The sequence below is a fragment of the Eschrichtius robustus genome, chromosome 7 (genome assembly GCF_028021215.1).
Source record: "Eschrichtius robustus isolate mEscRob2 chromosome 7, mEscRob2.pri, whole genome shotgun sequence".
NCBI classification, from domain to species: domain Eukaryota; kingdom Metazoa; phylum Chordata; class Mammalia; order Artiodactyla; family Eschrichtiidae; genus Eschrichtius; species Eschrichtius robustus.
The window spans coordinates 84064105-84090285 of record NC_090830.1 but is presented as its reverse complement, the minus strand read 5'-3'; the positions used below and the strand labels follow the sequence as shown (position 1 = coordinate 84090285).

Below are 26181 nucleotides of genomic sequence, written 5' to 3'. Positions count from 1 at the left end.
TCAGGGGCCCCTGCACATACCACATAGCCGCCACCACATGAAGTCAGACCCAGACCTGGTCTTAGTCCTGAACTAGCTGCCCCTACTTACTGTACACTCAGTGTCGACACGCCTGCCTTCCCAGCTTTACCTCCAACCTCAGTCTTCATCCTTGCTTTCCTGGATAAACACTGACTCCCCTCCTCCTGGCTGCTTTGGTTCCTTGGGTAAATACAATAGTTTCCCCTTATCTGTGGTTTTGCTTTCCACCCTTTCAGTTTCCCACAGTCAACTGCCCTCTGAAAACATTACATGGAAAATTCCAGAAAAAAACAATTTATAAGTTTTAAATCACACACCATTCTGAGTAGCATGATAAAATCTCGTGCTGTCCCACTCTGTCCTGCCTGGGATCCCCAGCCATCAACATCGTCTGCTGCTGACATCCAGCCACTGACATTGTCATGGCTCAGTAATCCAGGATCACCTGAAGCAGACAATCCTCCCTCTGACTTAGTGTCAAAAGGTCAGTAGTAGTCTAACCCTACATCACAATGCCTACGTCATTCACCTCGCTTCATCTCAGCACGTAATCATCTCACATCATCACAAGAAGAAGGATAAGTATGATGTTTTGAAAGAGACCACAGTCACATAACTTTTATCACAGTATAGTAATTGTTCTATTTTATTATTAATTATTGTTAATCTCTTATTGTGTCTAATTTATAAATTAAAATAATAGGTATGTATGTATAGGAAAAAACACAGTATGCATAGTGTTCAATACCTTCCATGGTTTCAGGCATCCACAGGGAGTCTTGGAACATATACATATGAGGGGACCACTGTACTCTTCTTCTCTGGACTCCCATCCCCGCCTTCCTACTCCTGGGCCTATTTGGTGCCTTGAGAAGACTCCCTAGGGCAGAGCTCCCTTCAGGCTCTTGCTTACCTCATACTTACTCACATGACAAAATTTCAAAGACAACAAACCAATGAACTAAGTTACATTTCATCTTCTCTGTCCTTTTTCCTCCTCAGTCACCAAATTAGGCTAGAAAACCATCAATAGGAAAGCAGCTACCAATTTTAAATGCCAAGTCATTCCTCTAGGAAAGACAGCAAAATCACTAACATGAATGACAGGATGAACTTTTCTGGGCATTTGGAAACCTCTTAGATCATTAGAACTAGAGGAACTCCTCCCCTGACCCTACCCCATACACGTGCAGAATACTGATTTTTCATGTTCAGTGTCTTTGGCACCACTGATTTAATAAATTCAGCCGTTATTATGGTAAATATTTTTATTGTTAGTTTTGTCAGAAACATTTGTATATATGGGCAATTTCTGATGCCTAATTTTATTAGAGCCTAATTTTATTGATCATTTCTTCTAGAAAATCAAATCTCCAAGATTAGAATGGAAGACAATGAAAAAATAGATTTCACTTTATAGTTTACCTTTATCAAGCCATCCAAAGCACATCAGTTCTTTTATACGAGTATTACTTTAAAATAATATAATAAATCATAACAAACCAATGAACTAAGTTGCATTTCATCTTCTCTGTCCTTCTTCCTCCTCAGTCACCAAATTAGGCTAGAAAACCATCAATAGGAAAGCAGCTACCAATTTTAAATGCCAAGTCATTCCTCTAGGAAAGACAGCAAAATCACTAACATGAATGAATCATTAGCGTGAATCATTCATTGAAAACACAAGCCAAAACCTTATACCCTTAATCTTCAAGTCAATCACCAACTTTTCTTAGATTTTTTAAAGACACGAAAATAAAAATAATTTCAAATAACAGCACTCAAACACCATATATGTTTGTAATGAGGTGTAGCAGTCAACTTTAAGCCTCAGATTTTCCAGGTTTTAGCTGAAATAAGCCTTATTAATTAGCTTTTTAGATTTTTATCAGTCTTGTTTGGGGGTTATTTTGCCTTATTAGGCCTAAACAGAGTACAATATTAAAATATGTTAATTGTCTATACTGAGAATATGGCATAAATGGGTTTCTAACTCCTTAGGGACAGCAGTGGAAACACAACACATCCCATGAACACAGGTGAGAGCCCTAGTTATCCCTGAGTTGGGCAGTTTCACACAATCATTTTTTCTCTGAGGCTGAAGTCTGTGGTTTGATCTTCCTAGCAGCTTCCAGAACAGAAACTAGGTTTACTTTGTCTCCAAATTCTTTTTCTCGGTGCTCCAGAAGAATGCCCTGAAAGGAAACAAGAGGGTACATCAGTCCTCACTCTGAGTCATTCATTCATGAGACAGACACTAAGCGCCAGCTGTCCATCAAGGCCCTTGCTTGGGCAGCAAGGAACAGAGATCTGAATCGGTCCCGGCTCTGCCCTTGAAGAGTTCAGTCTTTTGGGGAAGGTAGATCAGGGGAGGCTCCCTCGCAATATTTGGACCGTACAAGCAGCACTTTGGGAGCAGGAAGTCAGGAGTGATTAATATAACAGGGCGATCAAAGAAGGCTTCACAGGTGATAAAGCATGTCTACAGGTAGAGATGTACGTAAAAGAACATTCCAGGCAGAAAGAACAGAATGAGCTTGCACAGAAAAGCCTGAAGTTGTGGAAGTAGAGCTCAGAGGTCAGACCTTGACAGGCACTAAGTGAACACCTGAAAAGGGAGACGCTATCTTTAGTTTTCCTACGAAACTGGAGGCCACTCACTTCTGATACCGTGAAGCAAAATGCACTAAGACATACTACACCCCAAAATACCCTACAGTTGTAAAAAAGATAAAATGTGTTTGAGATCAGCATCAAGGAATCCTTGTTAAAGGGTTCTTTGAGAGGTGACAAATTAAATTCAAATTGAATTTAAAAAATAAACATTTATAAACATGTTCTTTGTACCATTATTCATAAAGACTTTTAAAAAAAAAAGTGCCACCACGCTGTGGTGACTACAGGGAAGCAGATCAGGAAACTATATTTACTTGCTCATTAGAGCGGTTTGCAGACATTAAAAACACTGAGGAAGAACATATGATGACATGGGGAAATGTTCATGACATGCTGTTAAATGAAAAAAGAACATCTAGTTTAGTAAGGTACCGTTTTCTAAAACCACAAAAGGCCTGTCAGCTCAGCTCTGTCCTAAGAGGTTGTCCCTGGTAGCTGAGCTTATAGAATGGCTCTCCCCACCTTCTCCGTTTTCAAATTTCCTATGTTGAAAACACACTGCTTCTTTAAAGATAAGTATGCTTTAAAGATTATTATTACAAAGGAAATCTCTACTGAGTGGCACCTGGCACAGTGGGACTGCAAAAACTCTGCTGTCAAGAAACACGGAGGTAAGCCCTGAGGCCAGGCCAGCCTGGTCAACCTTCCACCATGAAGGAAGACGGCAGGAGCTCCGGGGAGCACCAACAAAGTCAAACAACACCCCAGGAGCGAGCCAGCCAGGCTTGGGCAGCCCGTGAGCACCAGGTGAGTCACTGCCAGGCAAGAGGAGGCTGGCAGGTGAGCCAAGCCCTTCCCCGGGGGCTGAGGAAAGGCAGAGATAGGAAGGGGAAGGAATCCCAGGGGCCTGGAGTGGGAAGAGGTTGAGGGATCCTGAGGAAGTGGCCTGCCCAAGTGCAAGGGTACCTGGAAGGGGTCTTTGGGAACCACCTCCAAAGAGGGGCTATGGGCAAGGGAAGGGCAGGGTCTCTGGAGCAGGACAGATCGGAGTTCCTGCGTTTCATTTCCTTTGCACCACATACTAGCTGCTTATCTTTGGCTGAGTTATTTCACAGGCCCATTTCCTTACATGTAGATGGGAATAAAAATACCGACCATGCCAGATTGGTTGCAGAGAAGACATGAGATCATGTATATGAGCACCTGGCACAAGGCAGGCACTCACTGGCAGCCATTATCACTAAGACATTTTGATACATCACCAGAAAGTTAGCAAACAGGTTTATGTTATATCAGACACCAATTCATGCTAGATTCTCACACAGACAAGCAACTGCAGATACCAAGGTTTAAAAGGAAGAGATTCGAAATACAGCTTAAAATTGAAGGCTTTCTAGTCCCACCAGCTTTCCTCCCCAACTGGGGAAAGTATGCAGTTATCATTGTCAGTAGTGAGTTCCACCATGCAGACCAACCCTGTCTTCTTTTTTTTTTTTTGGCCGCACCATGCGGCTTTTGGGATCTTAGTTCCCCGAGCAGGGGTCGAACCCGTGCCCCCTGCAGTGGAAGCGCCAAGTCCTAACCACTGGACCGCCAGGGAATTCCAACCCTGTCTTTTTACAGACAAGCTCAAAGGTTAATGTCATGCCCAAAGTTGGCAAGATGAGCCTAGAAATCAGACCACTAGGTCTTCCTGCCAGGCCCTTGAGCCTGTCCTTTCTCTGTGCCCACCCGGCCTCTGCTGGCACTGCCCCGAGTCTGAGGTGGAGCATCCACCCACCCGCCTCCTGAGCCCACAGAGACCTCCCTCATCTCTCCACACCTTCCCTTAAGCCCCCGTGCTGACTCTGGATCCCCACAGCCAGGGCCTGAAATAGAGTGTGCAGAGAAGTCTGCTGCCCCTCCGGAGACAGCCAGGCCACCAGGACCCCCGCAGGGAAAGCACCGCCCACCACAGCTCCCTGCTGCTCCCCCAATGAGATCTCTTTCCTTCCTTCTCTCCTCTTCACTTTACTGTCCATCCTCGATGACAGGGAACCCTGCAAGGGAGTAAATTCTTCACAGAATAAAGACTCTGCTTTTGTTCTAGTGCAGAAAACAGAACGTGACATCAGGAAACCCGGGTCCAGGCTCCTGAAGTGCCACTGAGGAGCCGTCCTCCTTGGTGCGGTCACTCGCCCCCTCACAAGTTATTTACCTGCAGGACTCAGACTGTGTCGTGATGTTACTGTGATGAGGGAGGGGATCATGTGTGAGGGGCCGAGAGAGCAGGCGTGCAATAAACGATCATTTCCCTCCCTTCCCCTTCCTCGTGCTCCCTGGCTTTCTGGAAGGAAGGCTGGGAGACTCCGAGCAGGGAAAGCCACCCTCCCACCCGACACATCGGGGTCTCATGCTCACAGGCCCCCGAGTGAACACACTAGGAATTTACCTGCTTTCCTGGTCCCACCACAAAAACTCCCCCAAGGATGAAGCCCTCGCCTTCCAGGTTTCCGGAAAAGCCTCCACTCCGGGCCCGGAAGAAGTTGTACCAGACGCCCAGACGGACAAATCCCATGAACATCATCTTGCGCCTTTCGGGACCATAGAACTTCTTCTGTAGGAGCGAGGGAGACAGACCCCGTGTGAGTAGCCCATATGCCTGCCTTCCCCGGGGAGGAAAGTTCCCAGCAGGGCATCTGCTTTCAGACAAAGACCCAAAGGCTGCTGGTTCCGGTCCTCCCCCACCCGACACACACAGCTGCCACCCAGGAGCGCTCGCAACTGCCCGAGCTCAGCAGAACCCTGCAGCCTGCCACCCTGACTCTCATCTCTTGCTACGGACGTACAGGGTTCTTGGGCCTGACAGAGTGATAACAGTCCTACATTCTGTAGAGGTTAGTAGAGGGGAGAGAACTATGGCTGCAGTGAATTTAAGGGACAGGGGCTTGTGCTGGGCACGCCCCTGCAGCGCGGGGGAAACCGGTGGAGCTTTCAGCTATTTGCAAGGCTCCCATTCCCGGGTCACAAGTCAGGAAGGGCTCAAGTAATAACTGAAGGACAGCTCTTAGGTTTTTTTCACTCATGCTCTGCTCAGAGGGCTGGGGGCAGCTGAAAGGGAGGCCGACTCCAACTCCTGTCCAGACATGCTTTGGGCCACCGAACTCTCCACGCACGAGCGCAATCCCCAGCGGTCTGTGTCCGACAGGCTCACGGCACACGTACCTTTTCATCCAGGAAGATTTCTCCTTTGAAATAAGGCTGGAAGTCCTTCACTTCAGTCTTGACCTGCTCCTTTACCACTGCGTACAGGGGGATGCCCAGCTCGTCCAACTTGGGCTTCAGGGAGGACAGGTCTGCAGCCTCCTGCAGAAGACAGGAAAGGTCAGGGGCACGACCTCTCGAGGCTCTGCAGCCAACCAACACCCTCTTTCCTACAGGCCCAGAGCGTGGCTGGCACCGAATGCAGAAGAACAAAGGTGACAAAATGCCAAGAACAATTAAGGCCTGTGTAGACCAGCAAAAGACTGTCCCAGCTGGAGACGAGGCCTCAGGATAGAGTATCAGGTTCCCTCCTCAGCCCAGGTTCCTGTCCTCTCCGTGGAGGGAAGGAGAGGCTGGGCTCCTGTTATGGGTGTCCTAACCATGGCCTGGGGAGCATCCGATAAGTAAGAGCTTGCACCCAAACTCAGTCCTCCACTCCTAGCCACAGTGCTTCCTTCTCTCCTAATCTCCCAGCCCCTCCACTGCTCTAGAGCAAACTAGCACAAGGGCCTAGCAGTCGATCTCCATGCAGGCCATGTGAATAGCTGCCTCCACACCTCTGCTCAGCTGGCCCCCTTTCATTGCAATAACCTTCCTTCTTTCTCCAACTCAAATCCTACCCTCTAGAAAAGGATCCCTGTTCTAAAAAGTTCTCCCTGGCTAGCCCAGCCTGGAGTGAAGGCCTGATTCTCTGTGTATATCCAATCTTTCCTGCTTGGCGACTTTTTCTGTACTGAGTCCACCGGGTCCCACTAAGTTGAGCTTTGTCCGTTAAGTTCCCAAATGTGTCTCAGAGTCAGAAACTGCCTTCCATTTCTTGTATCCCTCAGTGCCTAGCACATGGCTGGATATGCAGAAGGTACTAGGTACCAGGAGGAAAGATTCCAGGTGAAGGTGGACAGTGGGGAGCCCGCAGCTGAGCTGGTAAGTATGGACATCGCTGATTCTCAGGAACTGCGGGCTAGATGGAAAGATGAAACTCACACATCAGGGTAGAGCTTCGATATTAAGAACAAACTCCTTTTTCACATTTGGTGTCAGAATTAAAGAAACAGCAGGAAATCCTTTCAGAAGCAGCCTACTTGCCTCCAATACATTGCTATATGGTGGCAACTGCATTTAATTTTTCATTTATTTTCTAGAACAACAACAACAAAAGGATAGCTAATGAAGCAGAATTCATTACAATGCATTTGTCAAGAGGTACAGTGAGTGGCAAACTCTGCCCAAGAGCAGAGAGGACTACAGGTCTGATGTGGTCAAAGACCACCTGTGTGTGAGAGTAAAGGTTTTACTCACTTTCCCTGGGCTTTACTCAGAAAAAGTGTGAAGTGGAAACTGAGTCACATGCCTCCCCCCTCAAAATAACTTTGCTTGCCATCCAACCATCCTTTTAGAAACATAAGTTTCCATAAAATGCTCTACCAGGGTACAGACCAGAGCCCAGAAAAACAGGTTGTAATTAGAGCAGTTGCTCCTGGAACCTTGGGGTTTAGCTGGCCTTGAGAAATCAAGTCACAACAGGCTTCCATGTTGGTATTTGGAGGCATCAGAGATTGGACTCAAAAGCCCTGAGTTTAAATGTCACCTCCTGTGGTAGGCAGAATAATACCTTCTAAGGATGGACGTCCACATCCTAATCCCAGGAACCCGTGAATATGTTTTGTTACATGGGAAGGGGGAATTAAGGCAGCAGATGAAATTTAGATTGCTAATCAGGTGATCTTAAAGGAGATTATCCTGTTTTATCTGGGTGGTCCCAATGTGGAATCACTAAGGTCCTTAAATGTGGGAGAGGAAAGCAGAAGAGTCAGTGTCATAGTGACACAATGTAAGAAAGACTTGGCCAGCTATTGCTGGCTTTAAAAGTGGAAGAAGGGGGCATGAACCAAGGAATGCAGATGGCCTCTAGAAGCTGGAAAAGACACAAATTATTTATCCCCTGGAGCCTCCAGAAGAATTACAGCCCTGCTGATACCTTTATTTTAGCTCAGTGAGACCCATTTCAGAATTCTGACCTTTAGAACTGTAAGAAAATGAATCTGTGTTATTTAAAGCCACTGAGTATGTGATCATGTGTTACAGCAGCAATAGGAAATTAACACACCCCCTACAGCAGTATGACATTGTCACTACCTCTGTACCTCAATTTCCTCCTCTGTAAAATGAGAATAACAACAACAAGCTGTATTTTCCAGGGATGCAGTGGGGAACCAACGAGGTACCGGTGGAAAGTGCCCTGAATGTATAGTACAATAGTGCTATAATGTAAAGTAGGCAGATTCTCAGCCAGCGCAACCACACAAGAAGGGAAGAGCTCTGCAAGGCTGAAAGGAAATGCCTCAGGATGAGAGAGGACAGCCAGGGGAAGAAGGATGGCAACTCGGACAGGACCAAGGCCATGACCTGGAAAGCAAAGTTTTCTCAAGAGCTGAAGTACTGTCGTTCCCAGTTCTCCCCCAGGCAAAGCCGTGAACCTCAGAACCTGGGTCTTCTGTCACTGACTGTATGCCCATGGATAGGTCAACAAACCACTCTTGTCCTCAGTTTACCTATGTGTAAAGTGACAAGGCTGGACCCTGCCTTCCCTTGACAAGCTTCCTCACTTACTGAACGGACACGATGGCCTCCCTTTGAGGGGCCAACCTGGAGACCTCCCAGTCAGTGAGCCCCAAACTGCACCAAACTCTCATGCCCACTGCACCCACGCTATCGGCATGACCAAAATCCCCTGGGCTTCAGATCCAACGCCGAGAGCACAGAGAGGCAGCAGAGTCACCACGTGCGGCTCTCAGCCGTCCAGCAGGGACACCAGTGGGCTCCCCAGGAAGAGGCAGACAGGCAGGTCCATTCTAAAGGTGTGGCCCTGTGCTTCCCCGGGTGCTGTAGCTGCACCACAGGCGAGGCTGCCCATGCCTGTACCAGTAACGATCCAGGCACCTCATTTCAGTAAGCAAAGCCCTGTGCTGAGAACCAGGAACATGCAGTTGGACCTGGTCCAGGACACATACTACAAGAGTGACAGGCCGTGGAACGCCAAAGGAAAGTCAAATATGTGGCTAACCCTAGAATATGGTGAGCTGTTAAATGAACAGAAACAGAGAATTAGGCAAAAAACAAAACAAAACAAACCTAGAGTAAATAACATAATGGGCCACTGTTGGTCCTGGCTGGAAATGCCCCGGTCCCCACTTGCTAGGATCCCTTCCTCCAAACAGATCCTCAAATGCACTCACCTCTCGACAGAGGAAACAGCCTGGCCTCCGCACAGCCATAATCACAGCTCCATTATTTTCCCAGAGCGCCTTTGCTTTAAAAGTCATTGGTTCTGAGGAGAAGAAAAGGGAATTCAGTATCATTTCCTCTCAGCCTGGCCCCAACCTCTAAGCACCTCATAAACAGCACCAGGCCAAACAGAGGACCTGCAAAAGTATTTCACATGTGGGAAAAAGCAAACAGGAAACACGGACAAGGAATATTCATCTTTCCAAGGAAAATGAATCCAGTGTAAGGGTCCTACTATATAACCAGAAGGCCCCTCCCCCATAAAAATCTAGTTGTGAACTTGAACATCCCAAACTGGTACGTTTCTGGAAAAATAGCATATTCCTTTGCTGGTCTCAATGGACCTTGTAACAATCCTTTAGGGCAGATACATGGCCAAAACTTGAACGAGATCTTGCACTTTGGCCAAGAAAACCCCAACTCTTAAAAAAGTATTCAAAGAAATTAGGTCAAAAGAAATTAAAAACAAAAAAAAATTTAACCTAAATATGTTAACTGCAACGTTATCCATAGGAGAGGGTAGAAGATGTCCAACAGGGAAATTCTATGGGTAGCAGAGTAGTGTAGCTCAAGCCCGGCTCCAGTCACACTGAGTCTGCATCTAGGTGTGACCTGGGGCAGGCTATATCTCCTCCCTGAACCTCCATTTCCCCATTTATAAATGCAGATGCCTAGCAGCTCCACTTTGGGCCACAGGGAGTATTAAAAGATGGATATAAAAGTGCTCTCCAGGTAATACGGTGTTAGTGAGGGCTCAATAAGTACTATCCCTTATTACTTTAGCATTTCTCAGAGGAATCCATGTCCCTGTGGGATGTTATATAGGAAAAAAAGAAGGTGGGAGGGGATTGAAATCAAATGACACTGGGAAACTCTGGGTCGAACATAGCTAAATAGGACTCTCTCTGCAGGGCTTCCTAGTCCCTTACTGAGAGGTGACCTACATCATAAATCTGCAGTCACAGTTCCTGCCTTCCCTTGACAGGCTTCCTCACTTACTGAACAGACGCGATCGCCTCCCTTTGAGGGGCCAACCTGGAGACCTCCCAGTCAGTGAGCCCCAAACTGCACCAAACTCTCATGCCCACTGCACCCACGCTATCGGCATGACCAAAATCCCCTGGGCTTCAGATCCAACGCCGAGAGCACAGAGAGGCAGCAGAGTCACCACGTGCGGCTCTCAGCCATCCAGCAGGGACACCAGTGGGCTCCCCAGGAAGAGGCAGACAGGCAGGTCCATTCTAAAGGTGTGGCCCCGTGCTTCCCCGGGTGCTGTAGCTGCACCACAGGCGAGGCTGCCCATGCCTGTACCAGTAACGATCCAGGCACCTCATTTCAGTAAGCAAAGCCCTGTGCTGAGAACCAGGAACATGCAGTTGGACATAGTGTTTCTCAAATTTATTAGACTCAGGAGCTCCTGTTTTTGAAGATCCAGGAGCCTGGAATTCCTCAGAACACACTCTGGAAGGTTTGGTTGAGTAAACAGTGGTACAATATTACTAAATATTATGGAACGATTATCATTATATTTAGAGAGACAACATGAGAAAATGAAAAATGCTTTTGATAAGAAAAAACTAATACTCAGCCATAAAAAGAAACGAAACTGAGTTATTTGTAGTGAGGTAGATGGACCTAGAGTCTGTCATACAGAGTGAAGCAAGTCCGAAAGAGAAAAACAAATACCACATGCTAACACATATATACGGAATCTAAAAAAAAAAAGGTTCTGAAAAACCTAGCGGCAGGACAGGAATAAAGACGCAGATGTAGAGAATGGTTGAGGACATGGGGAGGGGGAAGGGTAAGCTGGGACGAAGTGAGAGAGTGGCATGGACATATATACACTACCAAATGTAAAACAGATAAGCTAGTGGGAAGCAGCCGCATAGCACAGGGAGATCAGCTCGGTGCTTTGTGTCCACCTAGAGGGGTGAGATAGGGAGGGTGGGAGGGAGACGCAAGAGGAAGGGGATATGGGGATATATGTGTACGTATAGCTGATTCACTTTGTTATACAGCAGAAACTAACACACCATTGTACAGCGGTTATACTCCAATAACGATGTTAAAAAAAAAAAAAAGAAATAGATTTTATGTCTTAAAAAAAAAAGAAAAAGCTAAAATGTAAAAGATCAATGTACAAGTACACCAAGATCATAACTACATATTATTACGTGTACACCTGGGAAAAAATGTGTGAAAATAAAAAAGATTATTGTGTTAGGGTAATGGAATTATCAGTAATTCTTAAAGTGTTAACTAAATTTTTCCTAATGTTATATTGCCTTTTCAATTAAAAAAAAAAAAAAGAACTACTTTAGAAAGAAAAAAACTAAGTAAGCCTGCATCCCAGCATCTTGGAAAAGTACTGACACCAGTGGGGTCACTGCTTACCCTTCTCCAGTGTTTTCAGGTCTATATCCTCCAGATACTCCAGCGTTGCTTTCTGGGACTTGGCCAGAAATACGTCTGTGTTGGCCAGGATCAGTGCCAAGGCAGCAGCCCCTATGGCCCCCGCACCAATGGACCACATTCCCATGGTGAAGAAACTTGGATCCTGGAGGAAAGACATTTCTGGGGATTGAGAGAAAGGAAGAAGACGTTACTGCTCCCACAGGACAGCCGGAATCTGATCTCCCGGACAAGGCTCTGGCTGGGCAGCCAACCAGGGGGCCGGAGGCAAAGGGAGGAGGGGCAGCAGTGTCAGAGATGGGACTGGACAAGGGCTGCCAACTGAGCGCCTGCCCACCTGCCGCTACAGGAGCCTAGGAATACAACACACACGTGGCGGTTCCCGACCAGGGAGCTCACTAGCGGGTCAGCAGCCACTGACGGAGGCGACAGCCTCTCCTGCTGCCCCCTCTCCCTTTGCTCAAGGCTGTGGCCTCCCAGCTTGGTGGCGCTCCTCCAGGCTGTGTCACTGCCCTCCTCATCCATGTCTGCTCTCTTCCTTCACAGCCCAGGAGTGGCAGCTCCCACCTCCCTGGGGAGGGGGCAGCCTCTCTGTGTGATTGGATTACTTAGAGACCAATCACCCTGTTGTAACCCTACCCTTCCTCCTCGCTGTGAATCCCTCAGACGCAGAGACCAGGTCCTATTCATCCAGCCCCCAGACAGTGCCCAGCAGGGCCTCACTCGAAGTAGGCAGGCAATCTCAGTGCATTTCTCCAACTGAGAATACCTTTATTTTCTACTCATTATACAAATAAAACAGGCTCACGGGGCTTCCCTGGTGGCGCAGTGGTTGGGAGTCCACCTGCCAATGCAGGGGACACAGGTTCGTGTCCCGGTCCGGGAGGATCCCACATGCCGCGGAGCGGCTAGGCCCGTGAGCCACAACTACTGAGCCTGCGCATCTGGAGCCTGTGCTCTGCAATGGGAGAGGCCGCGACAGTGAGAGGCCCGCGCACCGCGATGAAGAGTGGCCCCCGCTCGCCGCAACTGGAGAAAGCCCTCGCACAGAAACGAAGACCCAACACAGCCTAAATAAATAAATAAATAAATATATTTAAAAAAAACAAAACAAAACAAAAAAACAGGCTCACGGTGAAAACAAAACAAAAAACCAAAAAAGAAGCAATACATAAAACCACAGTTGACAAGAAAGCAAATATCCTCTCAACATCTACCACCTATTAAATTATACAGTTTAATAGAGATGGCCACTATTAGTCTGACATTTTTCCCCTGTGAACAGAATTATACAGGTGTCTGTCCAGTGAACAGGTAGAGAGACTGAGAGAGTAGGCAACATGTACGAAAGAGCACGGTGCTGGGGCGTCTGCTTCAGAGGACTGGGCAACAGACAGTCCGCATTGGGCAGGGGGCTCTGTAGTTGAAATGGAGGTCCAGGCAGGTCCTATAGCATACGGCCTCCTCCCCAGCTCATGCCTGGGGGCCTCGCCAAGGCTTCCTCTGGTTGGGAAGCCTTGTGCTTCTGAGTGGGAGCTCCTGGAAGCAGCCCACCCCTGTAACCGCAGCAAGTACCCCACCCAGCCTTCTTTTCTTGACAACCACTTACAATCCCTATCATTCCATCTGGCCCTCTCGCCATCCTAGGATCTGACTTACGCCGGAGCCTTCCTCCCTAAGTACCTGCACGACTCTATGTGCTCGGATCACTGGGTACCGACCTGGGGTGTGTATCTATGTGTATGTGTGTGTGTGGCCCACCTGACCTCATCCCACCTAACCAAAGGCTTAATTCTCCCCTGCAGGACTTGACTCAGGAGAGGACCTCTCCAAAGGATTAAGCAAAGGCCCAGATATCCTCATGTCACTGCCAAGGGAGGGGGCTGTGAGGGATCCACTGCCATGAGGTAGGGTTGGGAGTAACTTGGTGGTGATAACTTTGGGAAGAAAAGGGTGGGCCAGACTAATGTTAAGGCCAGCCCGGGAAGTTCAGACTTGAGTTCAGAAATAAAAGGGAACTTTCAGACAGGGGGTGTGGAGTGTGTACTGGGAATGACCAAATGAAAATGGCCTTTAAGATAGAGGAATTTGGCATCTGTACACTAGGGGAGAGGAGAAAGAAGGGGACTCTGTGTGTGTTGGGGGAGGAGGTGAGCTGGGAGAGAAGAGTCTCTTATAACCTCAAAATGTGCTCTCGTGCGCTGGCAGCATTGGCATCGTGGAGAACTGCAGAATTTCCAGCCTTACCTCAGAACTAAGAAATCATAACCTGCATTTCCATCAGACACGGCAGGCAATTCACAGGCACATGAAAGTTTCAGAAGCATTGTCTTGGGACAAAGAATTCAGGTTTTGTGGTTGGCTGGCCATAAGCCACAGAACAAAGTACAGCCATGAGGGCAGGCTGGCCTTGGAGAGCTGGGCCTTCCCCAAGGGCCAGCTTCTGTTCCCTCAGCTCACTGTGTGAGGGCAGCCGCGGAGACAACGAGAGTCAAAAACCAGGGCACAACTCCACGCCTCTGCCCGGAGTGTCCTTCCTCATTCGCTCTATTCTGCGTGACTCAGATGCCTCTTCCAGGGGTCTTCTTGGATGCTCTGCCTACCCCTGTCCCCCAAGAGGGGATTATTCACCCCCACCTGTGTCCAAATCACACCACGATCCTTCTGATTTGGACTTGTTTTCAAGTTTTCTCTCTTTTGACTCTTCCTCAGTTTATCTCTGAATTCCCCTGTGCCCAGCACAGGGCCTGTTTGTGGTCCACAGTGGGCTCTCCATAAATGTGTGCCGAAATGAATTCAGTAGGATTGAGTGATGAAAATGATAACTTATGGAGGACCAAAGTGCTTGGGTGAAGCAGGAAAGAACGTTCCACAGGCCAGCTTCCAGTTCTTTTATGTGTCAAAGTTACACATTACTGCATTATAGTTCACAGAACAATCAGGAGGAAAACCAGAGCTCTCACCTGCCTGCTGTAAACAGGAGATTCCCCAGAGCCTGGAACAATTTCTGTACCTTGACGCACTTCCAAAACCTCCCTGGACTGCTGACATGTGTGTATGATTAAGGCCCACGTGGCACGGTCTCTGATCACAGATTTGCTAACATTTCTGCATCAGTTCGCAAAGGCCAGCTTACACCTACCCTCCAAAAGGACTCACTTCAATTCCTGGGACACATCAGAGCGTTGCAGGAAGTCCAGGGACCCTTCCAGTCAGCTCCACACCCTTCTAACACACCACTGGCTGTTTTTGGAGGCAAACAGGCTCCGGCTCCCCACTGCCCATCAACAGTCCTCAAGCCTGTTTGCTCGTGAGCACAAGGGAATCAGACTCAAATAGACTGAACATTTATTTCCAAACATTTATTCAGCACTGACCTGTGTAATAAATGGCAGTTTGGGATGACATAAAACTAAATGATAAACAGTCCTCAAGGAGATACAGGCCTAGTACACAGATAACAGAAATTCAAGTGGAAAGGTATGAACACGGGGCTAAGGCAGTGCAGGGGTGAGAACCAGATACGTCTGGTCTGGGCAGCCGTAGAAGCACCCAGAAGGAAGTGGCTTTGGAGCAGGCATAGGATTCAGAGAGCAGGATGGAGCAGCTAGGCCAGGCTTGGGCTCAATAAGCCTGGGAAACAGCGGGCTGGCTGGGGTGAACGTCCCAAAGGCGCCCGACACCCTACTTCAAGTTCACAAGCCGGAGCACAAGATGTGGGCTTCAGAAGCCCCAGGAGCATTGTTTAGCACCCCACCCCGCCTCCAGCTGTGATCCGGAAAGCATAAGCACAGAGTCACCCCTTTGGGAAGCTTGGCCCGGGACCTCAGGCCCCGCAGCACTAAGATGTGAGAGTATTATCAGCACCAGAGGTGAGAGGCTGGCCTCTCCATGAACATATACTCCCAGCGGGCCTCTAGCAGCTGCCTCTTCTGCCGGTGGGAAGCAGGGAAACCTGACTTCCGGAAACACCTAGAGAGTGTATAGATCCGGCCTCTCAGCCAGGCCCCCCTGAGCTGCAAAGCAATTCCCATCCCAGCATGTCTTTGGAGCATGTGCCATGCAACCCGCTGGCTCTGAATCCTGCATCACAGCTATTCCCACCCACAAAAAAGGACTGGAGGTAGCAGGAAGCTTAACATCCACACGGAACAACGCATTTTCACACGGGCCTCTAAGGCTACTAACTGGAGAGAGAGAGAGAGGCCGGTAAACGAGCACTTACTTAGCGCCACCCGAAATGCGTGCCTCAATTTCACACAGTCGTATGATGCAGATAGTATCCTGTCATGCAGCTGACAATGCTGAAGTTCAGAGAAGTTCAGTACCTTTTCCAGTGTCACAGAGCCAGCAGGACAGTGCTGCATCCTGGACCCAGATCACTAGGACCCCAAAGCCTGTAGTCTTTCTACTACACAGGCCTCCCCACACGTTCAGTGGTGGGTTTCTGGAGGTCAAAGGGCATGATCCCTTTTGTCTTAAAGAGAATTTTAAATGAGCAACCTATTTTTTTTTCAATCATCACATACAGCCAAACCATGTTTACTCTAAAGGAAATGTACCGTGTGACAGATGTCCCTTCTCTTTCCTCCCCTCTCTATCCCCTTCTGTTAAGGAAAGGGTCAGTTTCTCTGAAAGATAATAGCAAGGCTGTTTACAGAAGAGCCAGCCGCCACCTGACACAGCCACAGTATTCGGTTCCCCACTGTGGCACTTATCTGATCTGGTCTCTCCCACAGAAGAACGTGAAGCGTGATAAGACCACAAAGAAGCAACAGCTGGGGCGGCTCAGAGTGGCAGCGCTGGTCTGGGATAAGCGTCTCGGGGCAGGAGACCCGGCTGGGCTCCCTAGGCCCAGCTGGCTTGATCCCTCCCTCAGCCTCATTTTCCTCAACTCCAAAATGAGGGGGTTGGATGGGGTGAATGGCAAAGATTCTAAAGCACCCAGTGACATCGTGGGATTCTAGCAAAAACAGCTCACTTTGGAGGCTGCACATTCTCGGTTCCTCATCACAACTCTACCCCACCCCACCCCCATTTCAATTTCCAGAGTGTTTCTTCCCCGCTGCCCAGAGCTTCACAAGGCACCTCCCCTCCCCGACACATGGTCCCTCATCCCCAACCTCAGGCACCAGGCACTCACCATCCGCAGTGCGCACACCCTGGCTTCTGCTGACCCACTGGGAGCAGGCAGCCGGGGAGGGCTGGAGGTGGGGCTCTGGAGTCCCGCCTATGGCCCTAAGCTCACTCCACTGGCAGGACCAGGCCACCCAGAAACCCTCGGGCTCCTTCAGCTGCTGATAGTCAATCTCCAGAAAACATCAATATGGACAGCTGCCAAGACCACCTAGCCCTTCAAAACGTTGAGCAAATGTTGAGTCATTTGCAGTCACGCAGATTATAACATTTATCAAGTGCCAACAGACTCCCTCTCTGCTTTCCGGGGCAGGCTAATGAAGCGAAGCCCTTCATGTGGCCCTTAACGCAGCCCAGGGGTCACACTAACTGAAATCAAAGCAAGATGTCCCTTTCTCCCTGGCCACTTGTGTAACAGACAAACAAGCCTGACTCCCTAGTGGATCTATTCCTTTAGCTCTAACCCTTGTGCTCTGTGGCCTGCCCTTAGTCATGCTGGCTCTGCACCTTTGTAAAAGGATGTTTCCTAGAGCCTGAAATATACATGATAGCCCATTCTTGAGGCTTTGACCTTTAAAAAGTAGCAGAACAAAAAATAACAATTGTCTTGTTGGAGGTTTATAGGAACCCTGTGACCAGACCTACATGGACAGCTGCAAGGGCAAAGGATTCCTGCACCAAGAAGTATGCAACCACCAGCCACCTGCCTCCCCTTTCAGTATAAAAGCAGCTTGAATTTCTAACTCGGGTAAGATGGTTCTTTGGGACACAAGTCCATCATCTTCTCGGTCTGCTGGCTTTCCAAATAAAGTCGCTATTCCTTGCCCCAACACCTCCTCTCCCGATTTACTGGCATGCCGTGTGGCGAGCAGTATGAGTTTGGACTTGGTAACACTCGTGCAGCCTGCTCCCTTCCCCTGTCCTCCACCCCACACCACTGGGGCCCCTGACCTGCTGTCTATTCTTCACCTCCCTCTGCCTTCCCTTCTTTTCCTGCCACTTCAAGACTCCTCTCAACCCACACTCCCTGCCTCAGTGACCTCACCTACGGCCAGCACTTCACCCACCATCTTGGTAGTGACTTCCAGGTTCCAAGTGCTGCTCCGGACTCAAAAGTTTCCACCTGGGGGTTCTATAGGTTGTCTCTGTTGAGTCATGACCAAAGCTGAGTCAGTTTCTCTTCCGGAGTTCTTTTTCCCTAGCTCAGTGAATGACACAAGCATGGAGCCCACTGCTCAAGCCAGAAACTGCGAGTTGCATTTTACTCTTTGTTCTCCCTCATCGCCCACAGGAAATCAGTCAGGAAGTTCCGACTATCCCATGACACGGGTTCGCTACCCATCCTCTTCTCAGCCTCACTGCTGCTGTCCACGGCAAAGCCCCTATTACTCTGTACCTGGCCTATCTCAGTAACTACAGAACTGAGCTCGGCTGGCTCCAGCCAGGGCCTCTTCAGCCTATTCTCTGTGCTGTAGCCAGAGCGATTGTCACACTCCCCCGGCCTGATCACATCCTTCCCTTGCGTTCAGACCCTCACTAGCTACAAACCTCTCAGCCCGCCCGCCGCCAGGGCCCTTGACAGCTCAGCTTCAGGCCACCATTCTGGCCTCAGCCCTGGCCACTTCAGCACCCTCGTCAGATCACTCAATGTGCAAGGACTATGACATGTTTTGTTAGGCCTCTGCACTGCTGCTCGTGTTGTTTCCGTTACCCAGAATGCGCTCCCCGCCCATGCCAACTAGGGAAAGGCCCAAGCACATGTAACACTTTCTCTCCGGAGCCTTTCCTGAAAGCCCCGACAACTGACTGCTCCCTCACCTCTGGTTAGATAGCAGGCATGTATGTGCAAACACACACATACCTTTGCACAATGCACAAGCAGATGGACTTAGTGAATTTAGTTATTTACGTGTCTGTCTACACAATATGGTGGAGCAATCTGAGGGCAGGGGCTGTTGTCTTATTCATTCCTGCAAATTCAGCATTTAACACAAATCTTGGCAACTAGTAGGCATTAAATCTCTGAATGACATGATCTGAATTTTACTCTTTAAACTCCGCAGTGAGGCAGAGCTGGAACTAATTTGCAGCTGGTTTGACCTTAAAGAAACACTCAAGCCTAGGGCTTAGGTGACCTTAGGTTGGGTCCTACCTCCACCGCTCATTGGCAGGGTGATCTGACACAAGCTATGAAGACACTCTGGGCCTGGGTCTCCTCACCTGTACAGAGGAGGGAACTAGAAAATCTACAAGTTCATCTCAGTTCTGACATCCAAAGACTCTGAAGTACTGCATGATTGCAACTCCAGGGTTCTGACATCCGGAAAGCCACGGGGACACCTGCCACTACTGCTCTCCTGCTGGGTGTGTACAGTCTCACCCTCTGCTTCCCCAGGCCTCATTCTACCTGTTCAAGGAGCTGCCTCTGGGCAGGAACTGATAAAGTCTTACTAAAACAAAGTATCAGCACTGGGTGGGTTAATTCATGCCTGAAACAAGTAGAGACAGCATCGTATTCCAAACATTAAGGGTACACCTGCCCAGCCAAGCCCGACCCAGGGAATCCTCCCTCCTCAGAATGAGCTGGCTTGAGGCAGACACAGGGAAGAAAGGGGTCCTGAGGGAGACAAAAGAAACTAGGAGTGTACATGAGCTTCCTTGTCTCAAGCCCTCAGTGAACGAGGCTGGAAAGGATGCTTCATCTTCTTTTCTTTGCTCTCCTCTGTTCCTTCAGGGCTCTAGTTCAGACCCCCCTTCACTGAGCAAAAGAAAAAACTAAGGCCCAGAGATGGGACCAGCTAGCCCCAGGTCACCTGCGGGGAGGACTGGTTAGTGGCTGTGCCGGGACTCAGGTCTCCCAACTCCCAGTCCATAGCTATTTATCCTGCATTGGACACTCCCACATAGGCTGCAACAGTGTGGGATCAGAGCTCAGGAAGAGGGCCTGCAGGTCTTCAAGTCTGCTCACTGGCCTGAAGAAGGCTGAAAGCAAAACTGCTCCTGAACAGAGCCTGGGAAATCGGGTGGCTAGAGAGAGAGCACTAATCTTTCCCAAGCCCAGTGCTTTGTGAGCAGTTTATAATTCAAAGCCAAATGTTTTCTTAAGGGTCATGTTGCCCATTCTCAGCTGAGACGCCACTCCATACCTCTCCTCCCCACCATAACAAGGTCCTGTCAATTCTGGATAGACAGCCTTGAAAATGGCAATTTAGCAGCCTGGTGACACGGGCACCCAGGGCCCCACGAGCAGTAGGACATACACTCCCACCCACCCTTGTTGTCAAGCACCATGGAACTAGCCAGTTGCAAGGAGCTCTCACCTACTTGCCTCGGTCTCTGACTTCCTGCTTTGCTCCTTGGGGTGACTGCATAGCTCTTAAATGCCAGATTCAGAAAGTTCTGAGCAGATGCTGAATGTAGAACAAGAGGACTGGGAAACATTGAGTCACTGCCAGTGTGAGGAATATGAGGGCTGGAAGAGGTCTTTTCCTCTGATCAGCTATCCTGAGGCTACAGAGCCCCACGCAAAATACCTGGCTATTCTGCCCCTTGCTTGCACAGCCTCCTGTCTGGGCTCAGTTATATGAGCGTGGGTGGAAGGCAAGGGAGATACCACAAAAGAAACTGGGATTCAGGACACAAATCCTGGGTTCTCACTCTTTGATTATGAGAGGTCACCTCGTCCCTCTGAACCTCAGTGTCTTCTTAAAAAAAGGGCACTTTGGGGGCTTCCCTGGTGGCGCAGCGGTTGAGAATCTGCCTGCCAATGCAGGGGACACGGGTTCGAGCCCTGGTCTGGGAGGATCCCACATGCCGCGGAGCAACTAGGCCCGTGAGCCACAACCACTGAGCCTGCGCGTCTGGAGCCTGTGCTCCGCAACAAGAGAGGCCGCGATAGTGAGAGGCCCGCGCACCGCAATGAAGAGTGGCCCCCGCTTGCAGCAACTAGAGAAAGCCCTCGCACAGAAACGAAGACCCAACACAGCCAAAAATAAATAAAATTAATTAATTAATTAATAATAATAAAAAAAAGGGCACTTTAAAGGGTTGTTGGGAAGACTATATAAGAGCAATGAGGAACAAACTGTAAGGCAGCATTATCTTTCTCTTCCTTGCAGGGCTCAGATTCACTCATTCTCCTATGAGGGCAGGAGATCTGAAGCAGAACAGACACAAAACACTGAACAACTTCTTCAGCTGTGTCACTGCAGGCCTGCCTCCTGGGCGGAAGTCCTGGATCTGGAGGGAACCCTGGCTTTTCTCAGGCCCCTGTGGTCTAACTGCCACTCCACAATGCATACTCCATGCTGCCCTTTTGCAGCCTGCCAGAACCAGAGAAGGCAAATGGCCCTGCCCAGTTGTAATCTCCCTGTGTCAGAGGCCACTGGGCTCAGGGGTGAGCTGGTTCCCGCACAGTGTCTCCAGACAGTTCTTGCCACACACGCCTCAGCAGGAGGTTTGGAGTGTCTCTGCTCAACATTTCACAAAAAGGCAAGTACCCAGCTGGCAGGAGAGCTGCCTTATTTCTGGGATACTAATAGAGCCTGGGGCTTTGAGCCTCAGAATTCCAGTCCTCACCAGACTTTTCAAGCACCATTTAAGTGACAGAAGCAGATAAGACAAAATAAGAAATGTCTTCATACCCCTCAGGAACAACGCATAAGATCGCAAATAAATGGCATGCCCTTATAAAGAACAGCAATACAGGAATGGCCACACCAAGAATAGCTCAAACCTAATTCAAATTCCTACAAGCTGTAAGAACCTGGACAAGGCACTGTTTTTGTATCAGTAAAACAGGAATGATTCCCAAATTACAAAATGTAATCTTAGAGTTGTAAGAATCAAAGGATTAAATGTATACGTGGTGCTTTGTAAGCTGCCTTACGAAGAGTGACATATGTGAGGTGTAATTCTTACTCATTTCTAGATTAGTCAATGATTGCCCCTAAAATGTTGTTTGTACATGAGATGGAGGGTTTCTGATGACCGGGTATGTTCCAAGGAGACAGGGTTTCGGATCTCCAGAACTGGGCTGGAGCAGAAGCATCGGAGACTATACAAGCTGGCTCCCGGACAATGCTTTGCTAAATAAATCCCAAGTAATTATTTTCTGTTTTTAACCATCTGACAAGTTCAAAGGAAAATACATTAAAAAAAACAAAAAAACAAAAACTAAACTTGACGGTTAGAGAATTGGGTTGTGGAAAGAGCCTCGTGTGGTAAGGAAAAGAGGCCCAGAGTCAGCTGGGATTGGACGCCAAGCCGGCTTCTGGCCCCCCGGAGGTGCTGCCTCCCCACGGCCCTGGCCAGGCTGGGCCTTAAACATCTTCTTCAACTGCTTTAGCTCCGATCCCTGCAACAACCTCGAGGAGAGACTGTCCGATCATCAGTCAAGTGCCTTGACTTTTCACTCCCAGACTTCAGCACAGTGTATTAAAACGTACGGCTGAGCTCTTTTCAAAGTTGCCAGGGGTTGTAACCTTTGGGTAAGGGAGGCAAAACAGGTGCCCCTGAGATGATGAAAAAAGCGAGAAATCGCGGCGCCATAAAACACAGGACCCTAAGCAGGCACAGGGCCCAAGATGACCAGGCTCTTGGCCTCCACCCGCACATCGCACATCGCCAGCTGGTCGGCCCGCCACCCACAGGCAACCCCGCAGGCCCATCCCGGGCTCGGCCCCGCAGAACAGACGCGCCAGGACAAAGCCCCTTTCTCAGTTCTTTGTCCCAACAATCCAGGCAGGCCGGTGCCATCAGCCTCTCTCAAAGCCTGGGGGCGGGGAAGAGGGGGGTTTCTCGGCCGGTCAGATCAGCGCCGGATCCCGGCCCCGGGTTTTCTGACCGCAAACGCTGGGTTTTTCCGCGGAGCGCGGGGCTCAGGGGCGGGAGGGGCGTCGTCCTCCGAGGGAGGTGGGGGCCGCCTCGAGACCCGCAGGTGTGGCCGCGCCCTGCCGGCTCTGAAGCAGCTTCCCGCGGGCTCCGAAGCCGATCGTGGGGCGGACCTGACCAGCCCCGCATCCGGCCAACCCGCGCGCGCCGACCTGCCTCGTTCGCCCCTCCCTGCCTCAGTTTCCTCACCTGCCTTCGCGGACGTCACGTGCCCCGCAGAGCCCTGCGCGCCGCACTTACCGCTCGCGCTCCCCTGCCGCCCGCCTCCTCTCGCGCCCGACACCCGGTGGCTGGCGGACGGAACACACTCCCCGGCCCCAGGGGTCCCAGGGGTGGCCCCAGCGCCTGCGCAGGTTCGCGCCTGCGTCTCCCCGCGCGCCACTCCCACGTGACCCGCCCCGCCCCCCGCCGTGGCTCAGTGCCAGCCCGGCTGTGGCGCTGTCGCCAGCTCGGAGCGCGCGTCCAACCCTATGCGGCGCTCGGGACCCGTTCGCATGCGGTCCCTGGTTCTCACAGCTCCAGCTGCTTTCAGTCCTTCACGAGTGGTGACCCTAGACTCCTGATTCATTGTCAGGGGCGCCTTCTGGAGCAAAAGGAGGCTCTCGACTGCCCTGCTGGGATCTGGAAGTCCTGTAGCCGAGGACAGTCCCCTTTCAGTCCTCAGCGAGTTTTTGAGCAGTTATTTTTTCACGGTTTTTTGGCATAGGGAGGGGGAATCTTTAGGACCGACACACTTTAGCAACAAATTCAGAATTGCCAGCCTCTGACCCCCCATCCCACATCCTCTTTCACCCCAAAATGCTGGCCATTGGGCAGAGCGTGGTGAGTGGAGGCCTGGAGCACTGGCTACTGGGATGTTGCCTGACTTCACAGATCCTGAAGTCAGGGTCTAGTTTGACCCACATGGTTCTTCCACTCATTCATTTACTCCTCATATGTTAAGTCTCCACACTGTTTTATAAAAGGCAGTTGAGAGAACACCTTTTCAGAGACAGGAAGAATTGATTCACAATACAACACTTAAAGTAACACTGGGACAACTGATCGGTCACAGGGCAGTGTGCAATGAAATAGCAAAGCAGGGCTGCCACACCCACTGGTCAGAGGTAGCTGTCTGCCTGCAGTTTGGTCCCCTGAGTTCACCTGGCACCGCCTACTGGTGTACAAAGTCCAAAGGGTTCCCTGTCACCTTCCCGACCTCCCACCCAGACTCCAAGCTCCTTGTAAATTTATGGGCCATTTAAGAGATCTCTCCTTCACCAGATTGTGAGTTCCTTTGCTCCATCTCTGGGAACCCAGAGCCTGGCCCAAGGTCAGCACGGAAGTACACAAGGGAAGTGCTGTGAAAGAGAGGATGTTTCTAAATTGAAGGTGAGAGGAATCAGTTTGAGTGATCATGCAGCCTTCTTGCAGGAGCAGGTGTTTGATTTGAAGGCCTGAAAATATTTGGTATAATTTGGTACAATGTGGGTGTAGTCATAAGAAGACAATTTACCCCAGAGGGCCTTTCTCACTCCTGCTTAATTACCTTCTTACCCGGTGAAGGGGAGGGGGAAAAGGCTTATTCTATCCATCCTGAAATAGGATGTTTGGTCAACAGGGAGAAAGGTTGCAGGGGAAAAGGGCCACTTAGAACAAAACAGGAAGCCATTTCCCTTGGGTATGGGTCCCCGGAGACTGACCATTAATGCCAGAACCATTCAGGGATCACCGGTAGCAGAATCCTGGGGTGGAAGGCTCCCTGAGGCTTCAAGCTGTGGTATAATTACCGAATACAAAAAGCTATGATTATATTTATACTTTTGTAGCATTCCAAAGCTCTGGACTTCAAAAGCCAGGCTAGATCTGATAGCTAATTAACACACTCCTTACACTCCCAATTTGTCCAAGAAGGCACAGGCTGAACTCATTAAAAAGCAGTCATCAGACCAGAAGAAAAAGTAGGCACAGGAAAATTTACAAACTCAGGGATTAAAAAGAAAAACACCAATCTACCAAGTTTGAAAGAGAAAAGTAGTTCTGGTGTTGTAAAGACCATGAAATAACCTAGATTTTAATTTAAGGGGGTAGAAATTAAGGTCGACTACGAGCTTTGTGACAACTTAGATGTGGTACCCTCTCAGCAGGGGCAGGGAAACTGTTCTGTCTTTCATAAATCCCCTGGGGCAGGCAGAAAACATTGCTAACAGGAGGCAGTTTGGGTAAAGATTTGTGATTCTTTCAGTGTCACAGACACCTCTAGATTCACCTAGCTTCATCTGCTCACTCAGCAGTGAACCAGGCCAGTATCATAACATGATTTTTTAAGCTGATGGTCCTGCAGTGTGTCTGGGATCACTGGGGACAGTTCTGGAAGCAGCTAGCATCAACATGAAAATAAAGTAAAAATAGGTGCTTGATTTCATTGTTTCCGGCCTAGGTTCTTGTTCCGTGAATGCATAAAAGTCAAATCAAGATCTGGAAACATGTATGAACCACAAAAACAGATGTTCACGGATCAGCTCCAAATATCTTTCTACTTGCCAATATCCCTGAATTCCACTTTCTTATTTTATAAAAGTATATAAAGATGCTCTACTTCCACAGCGCACCTCACAGCAAAGCCTTTCTGGAGCCCTCAACAGACGTGACCAGTGGTTCACCAGATGGATCAGTGACTGACCCAGAGCTGGATAGTAGGATAATTCTGTCCCCAGGTTGGGGAAGCAGGGCTGCCTTGAGTGTCCTCACTCATTATCTTTTTCTCTATCCACCAACATTCATTTAGGAAGCTTTAGTGTGCAAGTAACAGAAACCCAACTCATACTGCCTTGAGGTGATCCTATGGTTCAATAAAGTGATCAACTATCCAGGTCCTTTTGCTTCTTTGCACTGTTAGCCAGGTGTTGGTTCATGTTAAGACTGGTTCATCTTGTGGTCATAGGATGGCTTCCAAGATCCAGCATGGGGAGGGGCCAGTTAGACTAAGGAGTGAACAAAGCCCAGAGCCAGTCAGCCACTCTGATTGGCCGGTCACTGTGGTCAAGGTATTGCTGCGCTCTGATTGATCTAAGTCTGGGTTAGTGCCCATCTCATACATTATTGCGTGCATAGTTAAAAGGATAAATAGAAGTGAAATAAATGTGTTAAGGTATTCCTAAGACATCTTCACATCCAAAATCCAACTCTTCTCCATCATTTTTGGACTCAGAATCACTGATGTCTGCATTTATCACACAATATTATCCTTGGGCTATTAGAAACACTGGTGATGCAGCATTTCTTAAAGAGTGCTCCACTACACTGCAACAAGAAGCCCGCGCACTGCAACGAAGAGTAGCCCCTGCTCGCCACAACTAGAGAAAGCCTGCGCGCAGCAGCGAAGACTCAATGCAGCCCAATAAATAAATAAATAAATAAATAAATAAATAAATCAATAAATCTTTTTTTAAAAAAGAGTGCTCCACCATTGTCTTCTGCTCAAAACCAGCAGGAAGTTTTGATAAATAGATGTTTTACATCCTAATGGTAGTCCTTCAAAACACATGAATTGTGATGACAATCTCTCATTGCTTTGGAATTTCTTTTATCTAT

General features: G+C 49.1%; 1 protein-coding gene across 4 annotated transcripts; it reads right to left on the bottom strand.

Moving 5' to 3' along the window:
- Positions 1-1926: 1926 nt before the first annotated feature.
- On the bottom strand, positions 1927-22977 carry PRXL2A (peroxiredoxin like 2A). 4 transcript variants are annotated; one of them, XM_068547993.1, is made up of 6 exons: positions 22849-22977; positions 11563-11725; positions 9117-9208; positions 5842-5982; positions 5069-5233; positions 1927-2216 (listed from the first exon to the last, which is right to left on the bottom strand). In XM_068547993.1, exons 2-6 carry the CDS (start codon positions 11705-11707, stop codon positions 2103-2105), a joined length of 657 nt encoding a protein of 218 aa, XP_068404094.1. In that variant the 5' UTR covers positions 11708-11725; positions 22849-22977; the 3' UTR covers positions 1927-2102. The 4 variants fall into 4 exon arrangements, with proteins under 4 accessions (XP_068404094.1, XP_068404091.1, XP_068404092.1 ...); XM_068547990.1 differs by having other exon boundaries at positions 11563-11742; positions 22849-22945; XM_068547991.1 differs by having other exon boundaries at positions 11563-11742; positions 22798-22880.
- Between the last annotated feature and the right edge of the window lie 3204 nt (positions 22978-26181).

Bases quoted from the DNA above. Each gene is read 5' to 3' on its own strand.
- PRXL2A (XM_068547990.1), bottom strand. From the start codon at position 11,740: ATGTCTTTCCTCCAGGATCCAAGTTTCTTCACCATGGGAATGTGGTCC. The intron at 9,209-11,562 runs GTAAGCAGTGAC...TCTTCTCCTCAG, and splicing joins CCTGAAAACACTGGAGAAGG to AACCAATGACTTTTAAAGCA. The intron at 5,983-9,116 runs GTGAGTGCATTT...TGTCTTCTGCAG, and splicing joins GCTGTTTCCTCTGTCGAGAG to GAGGCTGCAGACCTGTCCTC.